General features: G+C 42.3%; 1 protein-coding gene across 2 annotated transcripts in view; it reads left to right on the forward strand.

Annotated features, from left to right (window-relative positions):
- Nucleotides 1-24,589, forward strand: part of LOC131466621 (SPRY domain-containing SOCS box protein 4-like) — a 59,545-nt gene that overhangs the window by 15,640 nt on the left and 19,316 nt on the right. The window contains exons 1-2 of one of the 2 annotated variants that reach the window (XM_058640003.1): nt 4,307-4,556; nt 11,643-12,607. In XM_058640003.1, coding sequence (XP_058495986.1) covers nt 11,875-12,607 — 733 coding nt within the window. In that variant the 5' untranslated portion in view covers nt 4,307-4,556; nt 11,643-11,874. Of the gene's footprint in view, nt 1-4,306; nt 4,557-11,642; nt 12,608-24,589 lie in introns of those variants that run through there. The other variant, XM_058640012.1, reaches the window with a different exon arrangement.

The following is a 24,589-nucleotide window of genomic DNA, read 5'->3' on the forward strand; positions in this document are numbered from 1 at the left end:
TATTAAACGCCAATCTATGTCTTTCTGAGCATAAATACGGTCTCATCAGTCCAAAAATGCACCTGTCTGGATTGTGCCATGTGTACTGGCTTCTGTATCAAAAGCCTGGAGGTGGAAACTATGGAGCAAAGTTAACTTTAACTTATACACGCAATAGTAATTTGACTACCAATTGTACTATCTGGGTGTATTACTGATGCAATAATTAATTTTTTTTTCAAAAGCGCAGTTAACATACTTTCTGTCCCTCCCTCTGCCACCTGGCTATGTTAAGACCTACTGTCCCTGCTGTACTCATGTCTATCAATGTGAAACAACAAGGAGAAGGAGTGGAAGGCCTGTGTTTTTCAGGTGAACGTTTGTGTCCTTTTCATCCAAGAAAATGTCCTCACAGGTCGAGGGAAAATACAGGAATATCATTGTGTGTGTATTTTGGTCCAGCTCTGATTTCTTTAACACAAAAGAAGCCAGAATGACTCTGCTCTGCATCATACCTCTTTTATTACCTTGACCAGAGTGGCCGTGCTGCTGATGCTCTTTCTCTCTGCCATCTGGACAAGGTAATTCTACCACCTACTATCTCCCCCCCCATCCCCCCTCCTAATCTTTCTCTCCCTCTCACTGCCCTCACCCTTCAACCCTGAGGCTGAGTGTTTCAGGCCCAGGTTCCTCCTCTTTCCTTTCTTCTGCCCTCCTGCTCCTGCTCCTCCCTTCTGTCTATCTATCTTTCTGGCCCTCTCTGCTGATCCTGCTTGCTCCCCTGGGCCATGTGGGCCGCGTCATGTGGACATTAGGATGGCTTTGTGTTTGACACGTGCAAGAGGCAGTGTGCACAAACACACACACACACACACACACACACAGAAATACACATGCACACATGCCTCGGTTTCTTTTGTCAGTTAGCTGCTCAGCTGTGAGGCCCCAGCCCCTAATTTTGTGGGTATGGTGGGGACAGGGCCCCTATTGTCCCACAGATTAACTCACTACACCACACACACACACACGCACACATATGCACACATCCCCAGACCCCATGGGGTCCTTAAATGTGAATGTGCCTTGAGGTAGAAAATCAGGAGGCAATTTAAGGCAGAGTCCAGCTGAGAAGATGGGGGAGGTACCACACACTCGGCCCTCTGTTTGAGGACGTATCTTTTGGTTCTTTCGGAAGGATGATATACACGAGTATTATGCCTAGAATTACCGGAAAGTTGACCTGTGCATTTGTGAACTGGCAACTGTTATAATTATCAAAATTAGGTACAGATATACAAACTATTAAAATGGTCAAATAAACTGGGGACTGCTTCTTTCTTTTATTTTTAAACATGTCTCCACAAAGATGATGTGATGATTAGAAGTAATAAAATAATGAGATGAGTCCCAGGATGGAGTCATGTACAAAATGTCTTAATTGCTAATCCTTAACTACTGGTGCATGTCTTGTATCACGAATCCAGATGTTCCCATTGCTCATCTTGGATTTAAAAGGAACACCGTTTAAATTGGCCTTTGTGGGACAACTGATGGATTTCTGCAGTAAGCAAGATTGCAGTTAAATTGTGGAATAACCAAGAGGTTTAAACCTATTTTATGTGCACACAGCTGCTTGTTTGCCAGACTTCTAACCTCACTTCAAATCCCCTTCCTCCCTATACCTGTTTGTGTTGTGCTAATATTACATTGACTGCTAACATTCAAAACCATTGACATACAGCAGCTGCTGTCTCGAATAATGAGTGAGTTTGTATTTGTTGCCTCTTAAGGACCCATGGAGACCAAAACCTGGCCCTAATGAGGCAGACCCTCATATCTGAGGAACTAGTTAGCTTAAGGGTTAGGGTAAGGGCTTTACGTCTGTGTGGGTGGGTGTGTGTTTGTAGTTTACCAAAGGTCAATATTATGGTAAACAAACGGTGAAAAGGGGAGTAGTGGTGTATGTGAGGACTGGCTGAGTTTATTCAGACTCAAGTTATAGGAAAGTGCTCTTGAAGAACAGGGTCAACACAGGAGAAAGGTGCTTAATTCCAAGCACAAATATTTGGCCAAAAAGCCTTTGTTCAAACACGACCTTAATTCAATTCAAGTAGCCGTGTTTGAATGAAGGATTTTTAACTCGATTTTTTGGTTTTTGTTTGGAAACACTCCTGTTTGTTTTGTGAGCAGAGCTGCATGGGAGGAAAGTAGGAATGGGTACCATGGTACCAAATGGTTCCTTTTAACGGGAACCTATCGTCTCTGTTATAACAGAAGATAAGATCGTGAAAAATAAACCCAGCCTATCATATTTTGTCCCCAGTCCATAATAGAGCAGTCGCTGACCCGTGTCAGCAGCAGGGTGAAGGTTGTATGGCGGGCTGCTCTCACTGTGACACAAGGACAAGCTGACAGTGGGACAGTTGTACCTGCCACTGAATGTGAAAACTGTGTGTGTTAAAGTAGTAATGCTAAAACACTTGGGTTAAGGAATTACACATTTAAACAAATCACAAAATGTTGCAATTTGAGTGCGTACTAAATGGAATGTTGGTTAGTCACTGCGGATCCAGCTTGTGGTGTTTGAACGCTTGCCAGTTTTGTACAATACAAGTTGATGAAGTAAACCTTCACTGGCGCTGGCTGCAGGGAGACTAAAGTTAGTTGCTTATGTCGGGCCTTCAGATGTGATATGTGATGTTTCATTTCGTTTTTTCCTGTTTCCTTAGGTTGCAGGTGTTTGCTTGTCCAGTGTCTAATTTGTTAAAATGTAGCTGCTACTGCTTTCCATTATTCCCCTGGTTCTGTTCAACATAATCTGGCTCTGCTCTGCACTGAGTTCACCTGACTCTCCTCACATTTGGCACTGTTTGATGAGATGTCAAGTTTATGCCCACACGACTGTCTACGCTAGTTTTAAAGCATACATTTTGTTTTATTTAACTCACAGAAAAATAACACATAAAAACAATTGCACAGTTGCCAACCTGCAGAGACCAGAATTTGCTGGACCTGGCTAAAAAACCCAAAATGTCATCCAGTGCATACTTTTGCAACTCTACCCGAGTGCATATTACATTTGAAAACCTTAGTGGACATGTGATGTAATGGTATAGTAATGATAAAATGTTATGGAGAGTTTAGTTCCCTTGTGGTTGCAGCAGTCCTGGGAAAAGGAAATATATATACAGGAAGTGAGCTGGCTGGGCCTCCATCAGCCCTGCATGGCTGCAAAACACTAAAGTCTGTGTCTGCAGAGTGCACGTGTGTGTGTGTGTGTGTGTGTGTGTGTGTGTGTGTGCAAACAAAACAAATGTGCACATGTGGAGGTACACACATAACAGTTTGAATGTGTTTGTGTGAGTGGGCATATGGCTTGTTTTTAAATGTCACATGGCGATGAAATGTTGTAGGAGAGAGAGAGAGGGAGAGAGAGAGAGAAAACATGTGTGAGTCCACATGCTGTCCTCACTTCCCCGACTTTGTGAATGACTGATGTAGCTGCTGCGTAAACAGGCTGATAAATGAACTTAGTCATCACATCACCTCAGAGCCAAGTTACACAGTAATGTGCAGATGCCGGCAAATATCCAGCATGACGACGGGAAAGAACAGAGAGCAGAACAAAACAGTGCAGGTCATGGCTCAGACAGCACAGGATGTCACGTTTAACTGCAGCAATGTAACGTAAGAAATAAGGAATGCCTTGTACTCCGTGCCAATAATCTCACATTTTTGGAAAAAAGCCATATAGCATAGTAATTTGTTTTTTCTTTTTTTCCTTCAAATTATTGTAATTTCTAACTTTTAACACTGACATTTGTTTTTTTCAAATATTTGTGTTACACAAAGGACATGATGGGCTTTTCTCACTTTGATGACTTAGATGTGCTCCACTCGAGCAGATGTAGCTCATACTGTAAATGTGGTGGTGGTCGGTTTGTTGGCTCAGTGAGAGCGCTTTGTAAGAAGGGGGGGGAGTCGGGAAGGGGAGATAGGGGAGGTGAACTGGGTGTGTCTCTCAGCTGCCTGACTGTCTGGTTGCTGTTGGTAACTTTGCTTGATGAGATCAGAGGGGATCGGCTTTCAGCCTTTCATGTCTCTCTCGCTCTCTCTCTCTCTCTCTCTCTGTCTCTCTGTCTTTCTGCCTCACGCTCTCAGAGAGAGTGGAGGGGAAGTGAAACAGGACTTACGCTGAAAGTCTATTCGGAGCTGGAGCTGTCAACGGCTGTGACAACACTGCTGTGGAAACACACTTTAGAGTTGGAGTGTGTTGGGGGAAGGTGGAGGGGGTGTGGGCAAGAAGTGATAGCCTCAGGACAGATAAGCTCCAGGGAGGGAAAAGAGGGAGGGAACAAGGGTGGAGGAGGGAGAGGTGGGCAGCCTTCTGAGGAAAGGGGGAGTCTCTCTTTCAGTCTCGGTCAGACTGATGGTCTTCTCTTCCTCCGGTCTGCTCTGGCTCTCTTGCTGCCGGCGGCTGGCTCTGGGAGTTTGATTGTGTTGTCTGGATTTGATCATGGACTCGGGCTGAACAGCTTCACGTATCGGGACATGAGAGGAGTCACTGGAGATTCACTGTAAGTGTCTTAATCTGTGGTGTTGATGCAGTCATCACCCAAGTACTGTGCTGTATGTATGTATGTGCAAGGGACTGTTGCTATTTCTGGAGTTGTGGAACAAGTGTATGCCGTGCACCGCTGTGATATATGCCTCAGGGGTAAAGTAGCTGTAAGTGTGATTAGTTTTTCATTTGGAAAATCCGCTCACATGATTGCTGTTGCTGCTGTCGATCTTTTGACGATTCGTTCTCAAGCATTGAGCGTCTACATATGCTCCAGTGGATGCTACCATACACTCACCCGCTCCTCTTCCCTCCCTCTCTCCCTCCTCCTTCTCCTGTGTCACCTTTAATTTTCTTAATGTTCTTGAGGCCCCAGCTGGCCCGACTGGGATACCCCATGTGTTAGTGTGTGTGTGTGTGTCTCTTTTGTTTGGTAGAGATACAGAGTTCTAAGCTCTAAACCAAGGATTTCCCCTGCTCATACACAATAATAGGATAGACCCCCGCTTTCTATTTTTAAACACACTGTTTGTCGATATGTTTGAAACACCACTAATCTGACGGCTCACTCCGCTCTGCCTACAGTTGCTTTTCACACTGTGCTGTGTTTAGTCTATGGATATGGGGTGGGACAGTGTATTTGTGTGGTCTATCCTGGGATAGAGAGATAGCAGCTCTCCTTTCTGACTTTATCCCTTTGTTTTGTCAGCTGCTGACCCGTTTCTCTTTCTCTCTCTTGCCATCTCTTCCATTGTTTGTGTTCTCTCTCACTCTCGTGTTTTCACTCAGAGCCACACAACCTTCCTCCACCACAGCCTCTGCCTTTTTTTAGTCAGTCACTTTATTTAGAGAATCGCTCTCTTCAGACACCATCTCTCTCTTCCTCTGGTTGTCATTTGAGAACAGTGAGTAGAGTAGGTTTTGCATTGTCGCTCTGTTTGCGTGTGCAAGATTGTGAAGATGCAGTTTTATAACTGTAAGCTTTAGGTCAGACACGGCATATGTTTGAGCTTTGCGCTGGAAAACAACATTGTCAGTGTTCTGTTCTCTTTATTGTCATTTGACTTAATAAGGAATTTAGTCTACATACAAAAGAAAAAAGCACTTTTCTCATCACTAGAGTCCAAAGTGACACATTTAAATCCTTGTTTTGTTTGACCACCTGTCTACAAACCAACCACGTTTGATTCACTATGATTTAAAACAGAAAAAAGCTGCAAATGCTCATACAATTGCATTTTTAGCCACACGGGACAAGAGGCGTACAATGATGAAACAGACTATTGCAGCTGCCGTAAAGTGCCCTGCACACAACGAGTAAACACAGTAACCATCTAGTCTTCAGTAAAAGGTCAATGAGGAAAAAAACAGGGTACAAACACTGAAGACCTACACATTTGTAGAGCGTGTAGGCCAAATAGATTTTGTGTGTGTGTGTGTGTGTGTGTTACTGATGCTAAATGCAGGACTCATGGGAAAGCAGGCTGGATGTTCTGTTAAAGCATCTGTATCGTTTGTTACGGAGCCTGTTATAGCATTTTATACAGATATTATCATTATTATATCTTATTATTATTACATAGTTATTTTTCATGGCACGGACCCGAAACCAGAAGTTACTCAATGCCAAGTCAGGCGATGCAGGCCTGTTATGAGTCGATGTGCCATCAAAATAATCGAAGGCTGAAATCCTACATTGTGTCGCTTTAATGATGCAGCAGCGTGTCACATTCAGGCAGACTTTGATTCAGTTTCACTGCTACCAGGGTTGTGAATCTGCCACCTGAATCTACTGCAATTACAGAGAGCTTTATTGATGGCCCCACCAAGGCCTTATACGTGTGTGTGTGTGCGTGTGTGTGTGTGCGTGTGTGTCTGTATCCATATATGTGAGAGGCAGATTAACAGCTTCTCCGTTAAGGTGTGCTCAATCACTTTATAACACTAATGGTCTTCCCTGAGGGCACCATGGATTTTAAAGTGTCATAGCATGAGCTAGGTGCTGACATTGTGTGTGTGTGTGTGTGTGCGCGTGCGAGCATGTGTGTACTTTAACAAGCATCTCTGTGAGGACCAAAAATACATATAAAGCACAGGAAGGGAGGGCATGTTCTGTCACACCTTAAACTAATTGGTTACGGGTTTAAGGTTATAGTTAAGGGATAACTCTGTCCACGTTAATAGAAGTCAATGTGAGTCCTCAAAAGGATTCCTGTGCCAACCTGTGTCTGTGTGCCACAGTTTCAGTTTCCAGATAACAAACAAGGGAAGTTCGGTATTTTCGACAAATGAGGGATTTTTTTTTTATTGTGGAATTGCTCATTTTAAGGGAAGAGGAGACTGATGCAGGCAGAGAGCGAAGACGCACGGGAGGGAACATGATTCATTAGGGAGACGGTGACTTTTTTTGTAAAGGGTTCAGAGTGATGGAAGAAGGAGGGAGCGGCTCGAGTGGGAATTCACAAAAGTGATACATCAGGGAAATCTGAGCAAATGTAACAGTCAGCCGGAGTAGAAAGGTCATTCCTTCCAGAACACATACATAGTCAATTTAATTTCTTTGCGAGAGAGTTTATGACAGTCAGTGAGCATAGATATACTGTTAAGTTGCAGCCGTTTGAGAAGTCGCATGTCTAATGTGTTTTGCAGACTTTGCTTTTCCTGCTTGCTGAGTTTGCATTGATCGCTGCCTGGTGGACACTGGGGCATTTGGCGTGACGTTTGATGGCAGACCTGAGAGAGCACTTGATAGGATGTCAGCGCTTATGAGACACAGAGAGAGAGAGACGTACAGAGACAAAAGGACAGAGGCAAACTGAAAGAAAGTAGAGGAAAAAGGACAGAAAATTGGTGATGATGTATAAAAAAGAGAGACGGGTGATTTGTCCTTCTACAGCAGCCTATTAAGTCCAGAGAAGACCTACTGAGTGCTAGTCCCAGTGTGGACTCTCTGTCTGTATTTTGACATCATGTTAGGAGCCAGATGGTACAGTTTATGTCTACCTCAGTCAGCTTCTGCTACCCAGGGATTTCCTCAGTAGGAATGAATGTCAGCAATGTAGAGAGGATGGTAGTTTGTTTAATCTAGTGGGTACAGCTGTTTGCTATGAAGAGATACACTGTACTGTGAATGTGTGTGTGCATGTGAGAGCTGCTTTTATACACCATTTTGCCCAAATGTCCTCCCGGGGAATGGAAAGGGGAAGAAGTGACTGTGATGTTATTCATTTTTTTAAATGTCACGTAGGGATGAAGCAAATTTGCTGTAATTTAGCACAATAGTCCAAGTTCAAACGAGGGCACAGTGGTTTAAAACGAGTTATGTAATGGTGGAGATGACGTTGACGTCCGTGAGTAAAAGCAAAAGAAGAACGAAAAGGAAGAGGAAAATGACAATCACTCGTATAATGAGACTTTAGTTTGACCTTTTCCTCTTGTCAAATGACAAATTGTTTCCTCACTGCTGAGTTTCTGTGCCGTTTTGCTGAATTTCCAGCTTGAGCCATGTGAGCAAGTTTTATATTAACACAAAAAAAAGAATTACTTTCTTAAAGCAGAGCTCACAGTGCCTGGAATCATTTGAGTTCACTGACCCCGGACAGGTGAGGCAAAAATATTGCACACTTGTGATATTTTCTAATGCCGAGTTGTAGCCAGTGGGAGAAAAAGGCCCACACCTCAATATCTCAGGACGAAGCTGCTGAGTGTGATAATCGACAATGTTTTATTTGCAGCTCATCAAATCTTTTATTGTGCGGCCCGTTTTTCTGATGATGGTGCCTCGTGTCTCTGTGGCAGGTCATGAAGTTTTTTGTTTTTTTTTAAAGGTTATAAACTTTTTGCTGCAAGGAGAATTAAAATATTACTGTGACATTTTGGGGAAATGCGCCTCTGTGTTTTCTACAGATTCTCCCTGAGTTGGGGGTTTGGTTTTGTGTTGTTGGTTGTCAGGCACATCGGCCCGTTCCACATTAAAGAAACATGCTGAGACGTTCCTAGTTCCTGTTGTTTACATTTCATGTCACATAACCTCTCATTAAATGCCTGAAGGAGGTTTGTGGACGTTTGTTCTTGTGGAGAGTTACCTTCTGTATTTGCACCTGCCACATGAGGCTTAAACTAAAACTTCACAACTTATTCAGTTTCTAAGTTCCCACACTGCATCACTCTGACCTTGACCTCACAGGTTTATGGACAGAAGGGATCACCTGAACATGAATGACATGACTAACATCAACAATGTTATCATGACAAATTACATTTTCTTTTATTACATATACATTAAATACCAAGGAGGTTATGTTTGGTACGAATGTTTATGTTTGATTACAGGTAAATTAATATTCCCTCCATCTCTCTCTCTCCCTTCCTGCCTCAGCAAAGGTAGAATACATTAAATTAAGTATGGATCTGGATACAGGGGCAAATTCAGAACATTGCTTAAAGGTTATGGTTCTTAATTATATTTAAGGGCACTGTTGAGCCTTGGTGGCATTATACTGAGTGCCATTCTAGTTGCTCACATGAAATTTCAACTTTTCTGGCTTATGAAATAGAGTATAATAGAATGTCACCAGTCGTTACATCACCCATGAGCTCCCATTTTGCAACTGGAAATTCAGAGCCTGCAAACAAGCACCTGGACGATACTACCTGTCAATCACACTGGCGCCCACTCATATGCGCCATGCTTTATCAGACTTATTTTTGCAACCAGTGGAGTCGCCCCCTGGCTGCTATACACCATAATTATTCTTACTTCCTGGTGGGCCTCAATCAGCTAACTGGAAGATTATGTCAAGTTCTTGTGGGTCTGTGGTTGAGATAATTAATAGAAAACGCTAATGCTCATTGGTTGATGCTTTTTTTTTCTTGGCAAGAATTGGGTAAAAAGAAACTGCACAAGAAGGTTGATTGATTGTCAAGCCATTAGTCCTGATTCTCTGGGGCCTTGTAAGTCACTTGCTGTCCTTGACTGGTCCACTTAGACAGTAACAAGCAATCACAGATAAACAATATACGCTACTGTATTCAACACGACACAGAAAACCTCAGTCATGAGTTCACATTGAGACACAGTGGTCTGAATCCTCTAGAGAACTTAAACTGGATGTTTGTGGAAAAGCCCACAAACATCTCTGGTCTTTTTTCCGTGAGGGTGGTGCATGAGTGTGAGTGAGAGGCTTCTCAGCGGTTTCCTATGCCCGTGTGTGAGTCTGTGATTGTGTGACTTCAAAGCCCTGCCTGCCCAGTCGCAGCTTGTCGGATACTTTTTAATGAAAGACAGTCTGAGGCAGGCACACACGCACACACTCACACACGGGCTTTTGTGACTGGAGCTTGTTAGTAGGGCAGCAGGAGAAGCCAGATAAAGCCAGCCCACACACCAGGTGCACACTACTGTCCATATGTTGTCTTTCTTCCTTCTTATAGACTAGTTTAATGTTATTAACTGGAGCTGAGACACAAACATGCACGTACACACACAGGGTTTAGATGGTGCTTTCTTTGGCTAAAGTTCGGCAGTGATAACTCTGGAATCTTCCATGTACACGGTCCACCCTTAACCCACCTGCTGTGATGACACACACTTGAGTAAGCAGTCTCTCTCTTTCTGTGCGTATGTGTGAGTGTGTGTGTGTGTGTGTGCTGAGGAGTGAACCGAGTGGCAGCACACATTGCCCGCCAGCAAATTACCTAATTTAAAGCGTGAGATAAAAGAGATACAGCTGGGGAAAATGCTAACATTCTAAATGAGACAGTGTGTGAGTGTGTGTGTGAGAAATGTACACAGAATTAAACCATGATCTCACTCTGCGGTGGGGTGGCTGACTGGGGTGGTAGAAATATGTGTACTTTGTACCTGGTTAAAAATAAAAACTCACTGATTAAAACAATAACTTTGCTGCACTTCACGTTTTAGAGAAAGAAATGGTTCACACTAGGTTCAAACCTGTATCCACAGTATTTGTCTTCTTTTTTTTTTATCTGTAGGCAGTGTTAATGTTTGAAACATAAATCATTATCACTCTTACTGACAATTATTTCAGTGTACACATAAAAAAACAAAAAAAACCATTAAGTTCTGGTTTGTTGCTTGTGTACCAAGACTTTCCTCATCCACTTCCCTGTCTGTTCATGGTGTGACTGACTCTTCCTGTGAACAGGAAGCACCGGCTGGCTTTCCTGGAAGAGATTGCTCCAGTTAAACCACAGACTGAACCACTAGTGAGAGAGCTCATCTTTGCTTTGCCTTTAGATTCTGTGAATACATTTATCACAACTGCATTTGCCTTCAAATAGAAGGCAGCTTTATATAGCAGACAACGGTGTTCTCTTTTTAAGTGTCATACAGTATGTATGACACTTAAAAAGAGAAGACCGTATGTATGTATAAGCCAAATTGATGGCATGAACCAAAACTGAAAGTGAATCAAACTGGCTTACTTTGAATTAAAACACCCACACAGGAAACTTACATATTCCACTAAAAATGACATCACCATGGAACTGATATTCAAACTTGAAACTACAATATCAACTGTGGTTACTATCAGAAATTGCCGTCACTTTGAATGAACATAAGCAGACTACCTGTGACCTTTCTATAAACTCAGGGTGGTTTGGTTTATCACAGAGATTTGGAGGTCAGTCATTACCTGTGTGTTTGTTTTTCTCCTGTTGTCTTGGTTTTTAAACTCAATGCCTGACTTTGCAGAAAATGACATTACCTAGTGTCACTGTGAGCAGTGTTGCGCAACGGGGGAATGTTTGTTTGTCTCCATGCTTGTACTGGTATTGTTGCGTGAGTGTGTTGGGAGGATGTAGAATGAGTCAGAGGGAATGTGTATTGTGTGTGTATGCATCATTATGTTCACTGTTTATTTCAATCAAAACAAAGCCAGAAAAAAAAATCTGTGAACATTTTTAAAAAGTCGTTTTTTGCCAACATTGTTCCTCTCTCTGTGCCCTTTTAATCATCATCTTTCTGTGCATCTCTTGTTCTTTTTCTAGTTCATTCCCGAGACTGTTGTTTGTTGAAAAGTAGCAGCTGTTAATTCCTACTTTTAATTTTTTTTTTTTCTCTCCGTTTTCTTAACAGGAGCAGCTCCCACTCTGACTTCCTGAAGACATATGTGGCATGAAACCAGATCATACACATCTTCATTCATCACCTCCTCCTCCTTCATCTCCCTCCACCATCACCAGTTAGGAACTCTCTCACAGCTCCACCGCATTGATGAGGTAACATCAAGCTCCACACAGCACAGCACCCACCTGCTCAAGCACCGCCCCCCCTCCCCCTTCCTTCTGCCAACCCTTTCACTACAGCTATGGGTCAGAAGATATCTGGTGGGATAAAATCGGTAGACAGTCGCGGGGAAAGTGGTGGTTCCCCGTCTTATCGGCCCTTGGCTCATCGCCGGCAGCACCCGGCGCTAAGAGGCCCAGATTTCTCCAAACCTCCCAGGCTGGATCTCCTGCTGGACATGCCATGCGCTGGACCAGAGACCCAGCACCGCCACGCGTGGAACCCTGATGACCGCTCGCTCAACATTTTCATCAAAGACGAAGATAAATTGACATTTCACCGGCACCCGGTCGCTCAGAGCACAGACTGCATTCGGGGGCATGTCGGATACACAAGAGGTCTTCACGTGTGGAAGATCCACTGGCCCTCTCGGCAGCGAGGCACCCATGCAATAGTTGGAGTTGCAACATCAGAAGCTCCTTTACACTCCGTTGGGTACACGGCGTTGGTGGGGTCAGACTGTGAGTCCTGGGGCTGGGATCTGGGACGCAACCGGCTCTATCATGACAGTAAGAACCGGGCTCACAGCTCACTTCCATCTTACCCATGTTTTCTCGAGCCAGAGGAGTCGTTCACACCGCCGGACTCCCTGCTCGTGATTCTGGATATGGATGAAGGAACCCTGAGCTTCATGGTAGATGGACAGTATCTAGGAGTGGCGTTTCGAGGGCTGAAGGGCAAGAAGTTGTATCCCATTGTCAGCGCCGTGTGGGGACATTGTGAGATATCCATGAAGTACATCAACGGCTTGGATCGTGAGTATTATGCACCACACTAAGAGTACATAAGTTTCTCACTACACATTACTCACTGCTTATTTTTGTTTACATACATGCTGACTACATGATCCCCCCCCCCCCCCCCCCAAGACATAGGAAACCCAGTCTTTTTTTCACTGAATCCACTCCTGCTGTAGAAATGGATATGACCCTCCAAAGCCCCCTATGGTATCTGCAGCCACTAACCAACAACAACAGCATTCACAGCTAACCTCAGTTTGGTTGGAAGACATTAACATAGGTGTGTCATTTTGTATTAGGAAAAATATCGAGCTAACCTAAACTACAAATCAAATAATATATGTTGTGATTTACATGTATTAGAGTTGTGAGGGTAAGGGTTAGGTGGAGCAATGGCAGTGAATTGGCAATATCACGGTAGATTGTGGACATTTGTATAAGGTTTGTTGTTTGTTTCAGAATTACTTCCTTGGCAATGCACTGAGTCAATTTTATTTAGATTTTCTACTGGAAATTGAGGTCACGGCAAACATGTTGTTGACACCTGTTTTGAACAAGTTTAATTTGAAATGAATGTTTAATGTTGCGGCAGGAAACAAAACTAATCACCACTAATCAAAATGTTGAGATCCCTGGCTCCTCCAATCCAAGTGTTGAAGTGCAAAATTCCCCCGATGTGTGATTAGCTTATCACTTTATGTGAGAAAGGAGAAGTGCCATTTAATTCTTATCAAGTGCTGGCAGTGTTTTTGTATAAACAGAACATATCATTATTATTATTGTGGTCTTGGTTTTTCTATCATTAACTCCACCAAGAAGGTTATGTTTTTTGTTTTTGTCTGTCCGTGAGCTGCATAACAAAAAAACCGAAGGAAGGATTTTAATGAAATTGGAATATTGATTAAGCCCAAGGAAAAACTATTCAATTTTGCTGTATAGACACTGTAAGAATTGAGCTCTCTTTCTGTGCTTTCGCTCGTGAGTAAAGGAGTTTGTGCTGCAGTAAGTTTACATCTTGCTGCGGAAGAGGTCCAGCTGTGTACTTTTTTTATTATTATTTTAATGGACACGAGAGGAAAATGAGTTTACAAAGAGCGATTTGGATGTTATTCCACATGCTTTGGGGATTCAGATATTTGAAGATGGTGTGAGCTGTTCCCAGGAAACGTTGGATTATGTTATGCAACACTCCAAATATCCATCTACACGTGCGCGTCTAAAGGTAAGAGACAGCGTATTTTTCTTCTTCTCTAGTGAACAGCAGCTTTAAGATGAGCGTGTTGGAAGTGACCTTAGACACACATCATGGACACACACCTGCTGGGAAGGGAAAGTGTGTGTTATGAAAACAGGCCTTATGATCTGACTCTAGTCATCTCCTTCCCTCTACTGTTTTTAGAAGCCAATGGCTGATATTTGACATAACAACATGGTTTGTTTTGTTTGTTACCCCGCGGAAAGCGGAAAGAGATCCTGCAGTTTGTTGCATCTGCTCCCTTTTGTTTTACCAATCATCTCAAATGTCTTAGAAGTGCACTGCTCTCTGGAGATGATGTTAAGAGCCTGTGTCATTAAACCTCAAAAAGAAGTCATCTCATCCAAGTTTTAATTTGGACATTTTGATCTTAAATCTGCAGCTGAACGACAAGAACGTGAGTAAGAATTAAAACAAAGAATTCTTGGCTAAATTTCTTGACCTTTCGTTTAAAAACTGCCTCGACACATGTTTAATAATCTCTCCACTTATGAACTGCAGATATTTGAAGATTAGTTGTAAGGATTATGACGTGACAGTGACAGGGTCATGCACTGTTGTCTCACAGCAAGAAGTCACCAGTTTGAATCCTGGTTCGACCAAGGGCCTTTCAGTGCGGTGTTTACATGTTGTCCCGGTGTGCCTGTGGTCATTCTCTGGTTACTCCAGTTGACTCACACAAGTACAAAAACATGTAGAGGTTAACTGGACACTCAAAATTGACTGTAGTTGTTGGTCTCTAAATGTTGGCCCTGCAATGGACTGGTGACCTGTCCAGGGTGTACTCCTCCTTTCGCCCTATGTCAGCTGGGATCGGCTCCCCGTGTCCCCGTGACCCTCATGTGAAGGACGAAGCAATAGGCAATGACTGAGTGTGTGACAGGTCATGATGGTCTAGATTGAGCTGTAAAAGAGGCCGTTGTTGTGAAACCTTGTGCGTGTGTAATAGCAGTATAACTCATGGGAAAAAAGCATGTTAAGCCTCATTCTGTTCTTTATTATCAGATTTCTTTGGATATTTTATATGTAGACTGATTTGTACTCCATCACTGAACACCTTTGATAATAGTCACTTGAACTTAACTCCCTGTAATCGCACACCTACACCTGGCTCTTTGCGTTACCAATTTACACTATCATAATTATTGGTAGTGTCAGCATGTATATTTGTATACAGGTGTGCTTTCTCACAGTGTTGATAATTGATGGATGTGATGAAGTTGTTGATATAATTGAGAGGGAAGAGATTTTGAGCTAAAGGGAAACACTGGAAAATGAAATGTCTAAATGGAGATGGTGACTGGTAATCACTTCACCCGTGACAAAATATGTTGGTGCCTGCGGCGCGAGAAAATTGTGGTGGTGCTGGAAAAGAGAGGCGAGCTTCAAGTGATGGAGAATAAACCAGGCTTTAATGCGCCAGTGACAGTGCAGTTTTGACTCACTTCCTCTGCATTTACATAGAAGTCTAGTCTTTTTTTTTTCCTCTTCCCAATGGCATTGCCAAGATGGCTGCCAAGCAAAGAGTCTTGCCCATAAACACTTTTTCTCTTTTCTTAGGCTTACTTCAAAGCACATACTTTGCGTCTTACTTTAACCGTTTTGTATCTGAGAGATTTCACGGCAAGCGATGGGGCAACCTGGAAGAATACGGAGAGTGTTGGGCCTTTTCAAAGTCTCCATTTCTGCCCGCAAGTAGACTTCATGCTGTGAAATGAGGTTTGACTGTTGAAAATGAGCAAAGCTTAATGCAGTGGGGAGAGTGGCAGTTGAAAGGCTCATGCTGATTGGTGTAGCTGACGGAAAAATGAGAAAGAGGCAACAAGAAATATGAAAATAAATTTGATCGTAGTACAAACCAGAGGGATAAAGTGACATTAATCTCTGTGTTCATCTGTGCAAAACATTAGGATCTTAAAACTTAACAGCTAACAGGGACTAATGACAGTGCTACCAAATGTATACATGTCTAATACTTCTGTTCCAAATGAGCAAGTATACACTTGTTTTTGCGTATACTTGTCTTTTGTTACTCCGGTGAGTGATGTTCGATGACACAAACTTGCTGTAAACCGATGATACTATCATATGCTCTGGAAGTTACATGTTGCAGCTGAATGTGTCTCACTTCACCCATCCCTTCCAAGCATGTAGGAGAACCTATGGTAGCCTTCAGTTACCATTAAAGCTTAAAAGGTGTAATGTTTATCCGTTAAAAACATGGCAGCCTCTGTAGAGAAGACCTGCCTGTTTTGACTATAAAGGGTTCATTCTTTTGGTAATGAAAACACCAATTCATACACTCAGATGAGTGTACACTCCACTCAAAAATAAAAACAATAATTTTATTCTTCCATTGGTGCCAAATAGGAAAAAAAAATCACCTAAATCTTAAACACTGGACCTTTTTCAAGTGGAGATAAATTGAGAAGAAGTCAGTCTAAAATAGCATCTATGTACTCCAAAACTCATAAACAACATAAATAATAAACACAAACACACCACACACACACACACACACACACACTCACAGAGCTTTATTAAGAGACAAGCCTCAGGTGGGGGAAATCCACTTGGACCAAGACTCATTACATTCTCTCATTAGCACATTTATAGCCGAGAGGTCATTCTGGGTTATTGTTGCTCTGAATACAAACCTATTACTGTGCTAAGATTAATATCTCAAGACTTCATTCAGAGGTGAAGTAAACAACCTCCTTTTTGCAGAGTTGGCAAACGGGGTGCGATTACAGTCTGTGTGACAGCTCCACTAAATATTAGTTTCGAACTGAATGGGCTTGTCTGCCCTGCAGATGACTGGATGGATAGTGGGGATAGAGTGATAATTGCTGCCTGTGAGTGTATGAGTGGCTGTGAATGGCAAACCAGCTGCATGTGGTCAACTCCACTACAGACACAGAATCATGCGCCTGTTTCTCGCTGCGTTATTTCATTGTTATTGTTTTGTGTGTCAACTGAAAAAATGTGTGCGTGAGGCTCAATAAGTGTAATGTTTAAACCTATGCTGTGTGTTTGTGAGTGAGTCTGTCTGGTTGTGAAAAAAATCCTCTGGGTATTTCAGTAATGACTTTATCTAACAGCATCCTATGAGAAGCGACTATTGGATGCTTTGTGAGTTATTGTTGCGTGGGGGAACAACATAACTGCAGGGTATTAGAAAGAGATTTACAGGAGTGGCGTCTCCTCACCAGAAACTATTTGTTTTTCTCATCACTCAGGCTGCACCAGGAGCAGTTGGTCATCACTTTACACCACCTTAGATCATTGCTCCTATTCCTGCAGTAACACTACACACACCAGTGAAAAATAAAACCAACAGCACTCCAGGCTTGTGGTCATTTTAAGATCACACAAAGGCAGTCGGTGTCAGGAAAGCATCACGAGGACTAGTGCTGAGCAGGGTTCAAACTGCACTACACAGTAAATGTGGTGTAAATAATTCATCAGATTTAAAGACAAACATTTGGCTTGATTTATTTCTCGAAGCACATCTCCCTCTCTCTTGTCTTGTCTCTGTAATTGTACCATTGCCCCAGCTTCAGCTCTAATATGTGCCACTCCCTCCTCTATCTGTTCCTCATTCTTATGCACACATCACACCAAACCATCACTCATTGGAACATCTGGCAGTTTATGGCAGTGCCTGGGAGTGCCTTTCCTTTCAGCTAATGTGCAAACACTCAAAACTACATTTCAGACCTTTCCTAAGACATTTGGGTTAGGGTGAGGGCCACTCACTGTTGGCCACAAATGATTCTTACGTGAAAACATTACATTTAAGTGAAACGATTGCCCACTTTCTCTTTTCTGAGTTCTGGTGGTAAAGCTAATGTCAGTGCTGCTCGTTCTGGTTTTGGTCCAGAACATTGCACTTTACGGCATACACACACAGGTGGAACCATTCACTGAGAGGATGTCATGGCAGAGGCAGCACAAAAACTGAAGTGGTTTAAGCAGAGTGATAGAATAAAGAGGCTGGACAAGGGAGAATGTTGGCCTGGTTTTCATTCGCTGGTGTTTGCTTGCTCTCCGCTGCTAGCAGAGGGACACTCGACTGAGAGTGACCTGGTTCTGTTACTGTTGGACGAGTCAGTGTAATAGTAGAGTGTTTGAGCTTGCGGTGTGTCAGGTGGTGTAATTGAAGTCATCTCGTCCTCTTGTCCCTCTCATTCATAAATCAAGTGATTCAAACAATGTGCACACAATGACCAATAGGTCATATAAGCCGGGTTTAAAACGCAAGCTACGTAAACTAAAGCACTATTGTTCTTTTCTTGGTTTTTCAGGGTTAGTTTTTGTTTCTAATATATAGAAAAAATAAAACAATGTAGTCATATTTGTAAGGAATTCTAAAACATAGGCTGCTGTGCCTGGTCTGAAGACATGCTTGTCAACAAATGGACGGTACCTCGACGAGAAGGGATGAAGCTGGAAAACAAAGGCAGCAAGAGATCGGGGTTTGAGGGACAAGAGGTTAGCCTAACCCATCTGGCTGACTCAGCATGGCAATATTTCAGAATTTCAACACCGCACTGAAACACACCCACATCGCCGCACCTTCATTCACATCGTAATGTTTGAAATACACTGTGAACAATGACAAATACTTGAAATTAGCTGAAAGGAACGTGGCATTTGCAGAATGCAAACACTCACTAACTACCGACACTGAGATTTTACTGGAACAGAATAATCCATATTTCATAGTTAGAATGGCAACTGCACGGCTCATTCCAGCATTCATGTCAGCGAGAAGTGACCCAGTTTTTTTCTCCTGTAAGCCGCCTTGATACTCTGACCTCCCTGCCTCTGCCCTACTGTTTAGTCTGCATCACATGGGCTTATACACTCCACATCTGACTGAAACCAGCTGCCCCTGCTTCTGCTGCTGCTGCTGCATGCAGACAGCCATTCACCAAAGCTATGTAACACTGAGATCCATTCATGACTGGCTTGTTTTCATGAGAGCCTTGGCACCCTGAGGCAACACGCTTTAGTTAACTTCCCTATGGTGGGTCATTCTAATGTCACAGTCATTTTAACTGTGCCTGTAGAGCACATACACTCGTAGCTGTGCAGTTAAGTGCAGGTAACGTGCTGATTTTTGTTATTGACTTGGTAACAGCAAGTTTAGGTTTACACAACTGAGAAGCAGCTGGTGTAGTCTGTTGTTAAAGTCACACACTGGGAGTGACTGTGACCCCAGGGTGGGAATGGTGTCCTCCATCACCAATGATGAAATCCATGAAACCTACTACATAAACATATCGTGACAGAAAATAAAACACTGAATTGCCATTTTAAGAAAAGCCATGCTTGATTAGCGAGAGAATGGGTGAGCGTCCCACCCAGCACCTGAATATTCTGGACGTTCTCCTGCTGTTGTGAACGTTTGAAGCAGGCCACGTCCAGAACATATTATATTATATATACTGTATCTCAATATGTTCGACGGTAAAGACGTTCCGCGCACACACATTTTGAGACATACAATTTCTATGAGAGTCAAGTGCATAACAATGTTGAGCTTTTCTGGGGGGGTTTTCCATTTCTCTTCCAATTATCATAGTTTTTATTCTAGACAGACAGACTTTTGTCAGTTTTGACATGATAGTGACAGTAAGTCACGCAGATAATTTTCCGTTGAGACTCTGCAAGATTAAAACACCTCTGTTGCTGCTTTCTACTGGCAAAATTGTCAGGGGAAGTCTGGGCTTCTCTGCTCTGGCTGCTACGCCCCCGCGACCCGACCGCAGATAAGCGGTAGAAAATGGATGGATGAATGGATGTTTAGATGTCACTTATGGTATGTGAGACGATGTTTTGATTACAATAGCGTCCTCACAGGTCAGTTGATCAGTCAAGTTTGTATGCTTGAGCTTGACACCAAATGCTGGCTGTGTGGTATGTGGGTTGGTGGGTTATTACTCAAGCTTAACTTAGCTGCTGGCCTCAGGCTTAATGGCCTCCACTCTGCTTTTCATGCTTCCCTGATTTGTCTCCCTCTGGTCTCCACTGTCACATGTGCACGGTGGTCTCTCTTTGGGCAGCTTTTTCTTTCTTGTTTGTTCCCCTGAAGTGTTGGACAGTTGTACAGTGTGTGGGCTCTGGCAAGGAGCTGCTAATAACTGGCCTGACACACAATGACAGAGGTATACTGTATGCTGTGGTTTTCTTACACTACATAACCTAGATTTCCTAGAACACACATATTTTTCAAATGAACAGACATAGGGATGCTATGGTGGCTTCTGTAAATTTCAGCCACAAGCAAGGCGTTTCCTCGTTCCACTGAGGAGGAAAAAGTTCTTATGGCCGTTCACATCCACATTCCCATCTTCCTTTGCTCACTATTGACTGGAATTAGCACACCATGTTTTAAGCAGGTGATGGAGAAGTGAGAGAGAGAGAGGAAGGCTATTCAGACAAGAGTGAGGCAGAAGTGAAACTGGGTGCTGAAGAAGGTGAAGGAAACTGTGCTGGGTTATGAATTACTGTTGTAGCCTCCTGCACACGCAGCTCTGTGACTCTGTGTCGTCTGTGTGGTCACAGTGTTTCTCTCTCCCTCCCTCCCTCCCTCTCTGTGTCTACAGTCAGACCGACTCACTGCCCGCAGTAAATACAGTTAGATGAAGCTCACTTCTCGGAAATAAGTTAGGATTATGCCAGGAAGTCCTGACTCGCTAGATTTGTCGCTAGTTGCTTTTTTGAAGAAAAGTAGCTGCGGGTCTGTAACGTCACTAAGTTGCAGACACTGTTGTTTGGTCTGTCCTGCCTCCATTGTTCTATCTGTCATTTTCTACTCTTTTATTCCACCAATGTGCTCGTATTGATCCGTTCCACCTTTCACAAGCACCCAGAAGTCAAAACTACATGCAGCTGCCCTCACTAAGGGGCACGAACACAAGTATTTGACATTAATCTTCTTTCATTTACTGCAACTACCGATTTCATTTACATCTAATCCAGGAAACCAGCGGGGCTGTGACAATAGTGATTCACACATATATAACTGTCTCTATAGCAACCTGAACTGCCAACACCTTCAAGTCAATGCCTTGCAGATATTAACAGCTGGATGTGGGGGTTTTATACAACACAATATGCAGTACATTATATTTAGGAGTGTGTTATTTCCGTCACTGATGAACTGCAGCCTCTTGTCCTGGTTTCTTGTATTGACGTCTTTACACTTTACTACCATTTTTAGAAACAAATGTTCTATAACGTGTTACAGTGATATTTTCAGTTGGTTGTCTTCATACCTACATAACAAGCAAAACCAACCAAACACACATGTCTCTTTATTTCTGTGAGAGTTTTTTTTTTATATTAATTTGAAAAATATAAATATGTTCTTTGGTGTTTTATGCGAGTCGACACCCGTGATGTTGCATTATAGCCTTTTTAGTGTTTTATCGTCCATTACAGTCTTCTCATCTTTCCTCGTCTTCTCTGTTGTTTTCTGCACAAATACACCTCATGACACGGGCTTCTTGTGTTGAGCACACAGTATGCTTTTGTTTCTCTTTGCCAAACCTGCTTTAACTGTCCTCGTCCACGTGTGACACCAAATCTGCTGTCTGCTCGTCTGCTGCTGCCTTTTGGTGCCAGGACTGCGAGCTTAGTTACCAGCTGTCGTAGAAGATATTTGTACACCAAATCCTTTTGTTGTCTGATAAATAACTAAAACTTCAGGAAGAGTCCACAGACCCATTTATTTGTATATTACATATTTTATAGTTACACTGACACTCAAATGACATGGATAATTGGATAAAACTGAACTTAAGTCAAAATGCTCCATTCTAGTGCTCTCCTGGAAGTTGTCACACACCTTTTATTTTACAATTGACTTTATCACTACCGTACTGCAGCCTGTGCATTATGTGTGTTAAAGGCCTTGTTATTAGTTCTATTTGTTTAATATAAAACTGATTTGACCCTGTGCACCTGATTTTTCCCCGTGTGGCTGATCCATTTCTCCTCATCTGTTGAATCTCTGTGTCTTATACATACAGTGGGAAAATATTCAATTTAATGATTTGGACATTCACGCTTTGTCATTTGTACATGAAGGACGTTCTTTTGGCGACTTATTTGAAAGAGGTTGTTTTCCACTGAAAAGTAAGTTTGATGATTGCTTTGCAGCCATCATGACAGTAGCCAATGGAGATGAATTAAGTGAGCAATCAATTTTGAAAGATCAAGTGTCATTACCATAAAATCCCACATTTTACACAATAGACTCTAATTGTCAGCCTAGTGGTATATTTTGGAAGAAGGGGTTTTATAAAGATGAGGGAGAAACTAATAGAACGAGTTGTGTTTTTCACTGTACACACGTAAGAAATTTTAAAAGAAAAATCCTTTTAATACAGAGGTGTTTGATGACCAGTGATTCAGAAAGTCATTGTTTTCATTGATCAAATCCACACCGCACACAGGTTCAGTATTATGAGTGGGCAGATCCAAACGTTCTCTCTCCTGTAATGAATGAGAGCAGTAATGAATGAACGCGAGGTAATCCTCCTCAATCTTTACCTCCCTCACTCTTTGTTCAGGGAGCTGTAACACTGGTCTCTAATCAACTGTTCAATTCGGCCTCCTGATATTTGCAATTTACCCTCAGGCTGGAGTCCTTTGTGTCTGCTCATGGATTCAGTTGTATTGAAAAGTCTCTCAGCTGTCTCTCCACATTCCACTGTGAATAAGAGCAATTTATTGAACTGTTTTGTTTTTTTTCATCTGCTCAGTTATTTTGTGTCTCAGAGTGGATTTTCAGATTTTGTTAATGAACACTGTCACTGCACAACAATCCATTCAATTACCGTCAGCCACTCACTTTCTGTTTCCTGAATGCTGTTCGACACACAAAGGGAAAGGAAACTCAAGTCTGTCTGTGAACTCGCAACTGAATTGCATCCATCTGTTCCTGCTAAAGACATGTAGCACCGTTTCCATAACAACACTTCACACAACTTCACTCAGGGTTTTTTTTTTTTGCATATGCATTCAGGAATTCTGTCCCTTGCAACACAGGGCGGCGCAATGATGCAATGGCCTTTTTTTTAATGTCCTCGAAAAACCTTTGCTGAACAGTTTTTATGATGGAAAGTTGAAAGATCTAGCAACATGTTTCCCACCTTCGATATTATGGGCAAATCCTGGATGTAGGTAGTGAATAGTGACACAAGATGCCGTCTCGCTGGATTGTTGCCATAGCATTTCTTTTTAGCTTTTATGATGCACACATGGAAGGAAACTGATTAGAAACCCAGCTTACATGTACTCATTGGCCAAGAAACTGGGGCTTTACCACATCAGTTACAAAGAATTAGATAAATGTGACATTTCTAAAATCAGGTTACATCAGAGTGCCGCAAAGCTCTGTGGGAGAAGCATTGTGCTTTTTGTTGTCATTGTCTTTTTAGTTTTGATTTCACAGGAAATAATCTGACAACTGTTTTGCACATCTCGACTTGGGAGACTCTAAATCTGCTCTCTTGTCACATTTACCTATGTTTGTTAAGATGGGACTGTTTTGTTCTTTCCAAACAGAATGAGGAAAGAAAGCAATGTTGAGTGTCTTTCAGGGCAAGACACTTTTATCATGTCTTTCACAATAGGTGAAGTGTGAGTAACTGTTTTAAAGTGCAAACTTTCAAAAATTGTGACATACTGTGTGTTGCCTTAACCCCACAACCTGGAAAGTTAGTTGTGGCCAAAGGTCAAAGTCTCAATGGATATCTTAGAGCCGTGATGGAATCCCTTATTAGTCACTTAATCGTTTTCGAGAAATAAATGCTCTGTTAATTTTTAAAAAATCTAAAAAAAGATTTTGTCTTGTAACACATTAATGAATATGCGATGGCACATGGATGAAGGCTACAGTGAGGTTGATCCTGCACAATGCATTAAGCTCATTTTTACAATCTACCCACTGGTGATTAAGACTAATAGAAAAACCTTCAAAGTACTGAGGATGTATTTACACGTTTCACATAATAACGCTTATCCACAGAGTAGACTTTTTCTTTTTAGATACCAATGTGCACATGAGTGATGTGCATGAGTGGTCACATGACGCGTGATGCACAGAGATTATCTCTGATATCGAGTTAAAACACTAGTCTGGACAGAGATCATTTTAAAAAGAAAACATATTAGGCTGGGCTTAACCTTTATCTCCATTTATCTGTTGAAATAACATTGCCCCATCGCCCCCTCTCTCTCCCTGCTGGGCTCTGCGCCCAGGCAGCTACTGCTTCTCTCCAGTATGATCCCACACTGCTGCCATGTCCTCAGTCACACACACTGACTACTGCTATTTAAAGTTATTTAAAGGTCCAGTGTGTAGCATTTAGGAGGGTTTTATCAGAAGCAATTGAATAAAATACCCACTGGTTTATTTCTTTAAATGTGTAATCCCTATAAAATAAATACTGTTTGGGAATTTTAGCCTTAGAATAAGCCTTTTATTTGTACATATAGCAAGGGCCAAATGACAGAGGACTCCGTTTGTTGTACTCCTCAGTCTCACCATTAGATTAAACACATTTTTTTTACACAATGGCCCTTTAAGGTTTGGTTTAGACTTTGTTTTGACATTTTATCATGGTATATAAATGGCCGATAAATCTGATTTCATTCTCTACTCTCCACTTCATCACTCACTTTGCATTCACGTTTATAGTCACTTGTTTTCAGGAACTGATTGT

The sequence above is a fragment of the Solea solea genome, chromosome 1 (genome assembly GCF_958295425.1).
Source record: "Solea solea chromosome 1, fSolSol10.1, whole genome shotgun sequence".
Taxonomy (NCBI): Eukaryota; Metazoa; Chordata; class Actinopteri; order Pleuronectiformes; family Soleidae; genus Solea; species Solea solea.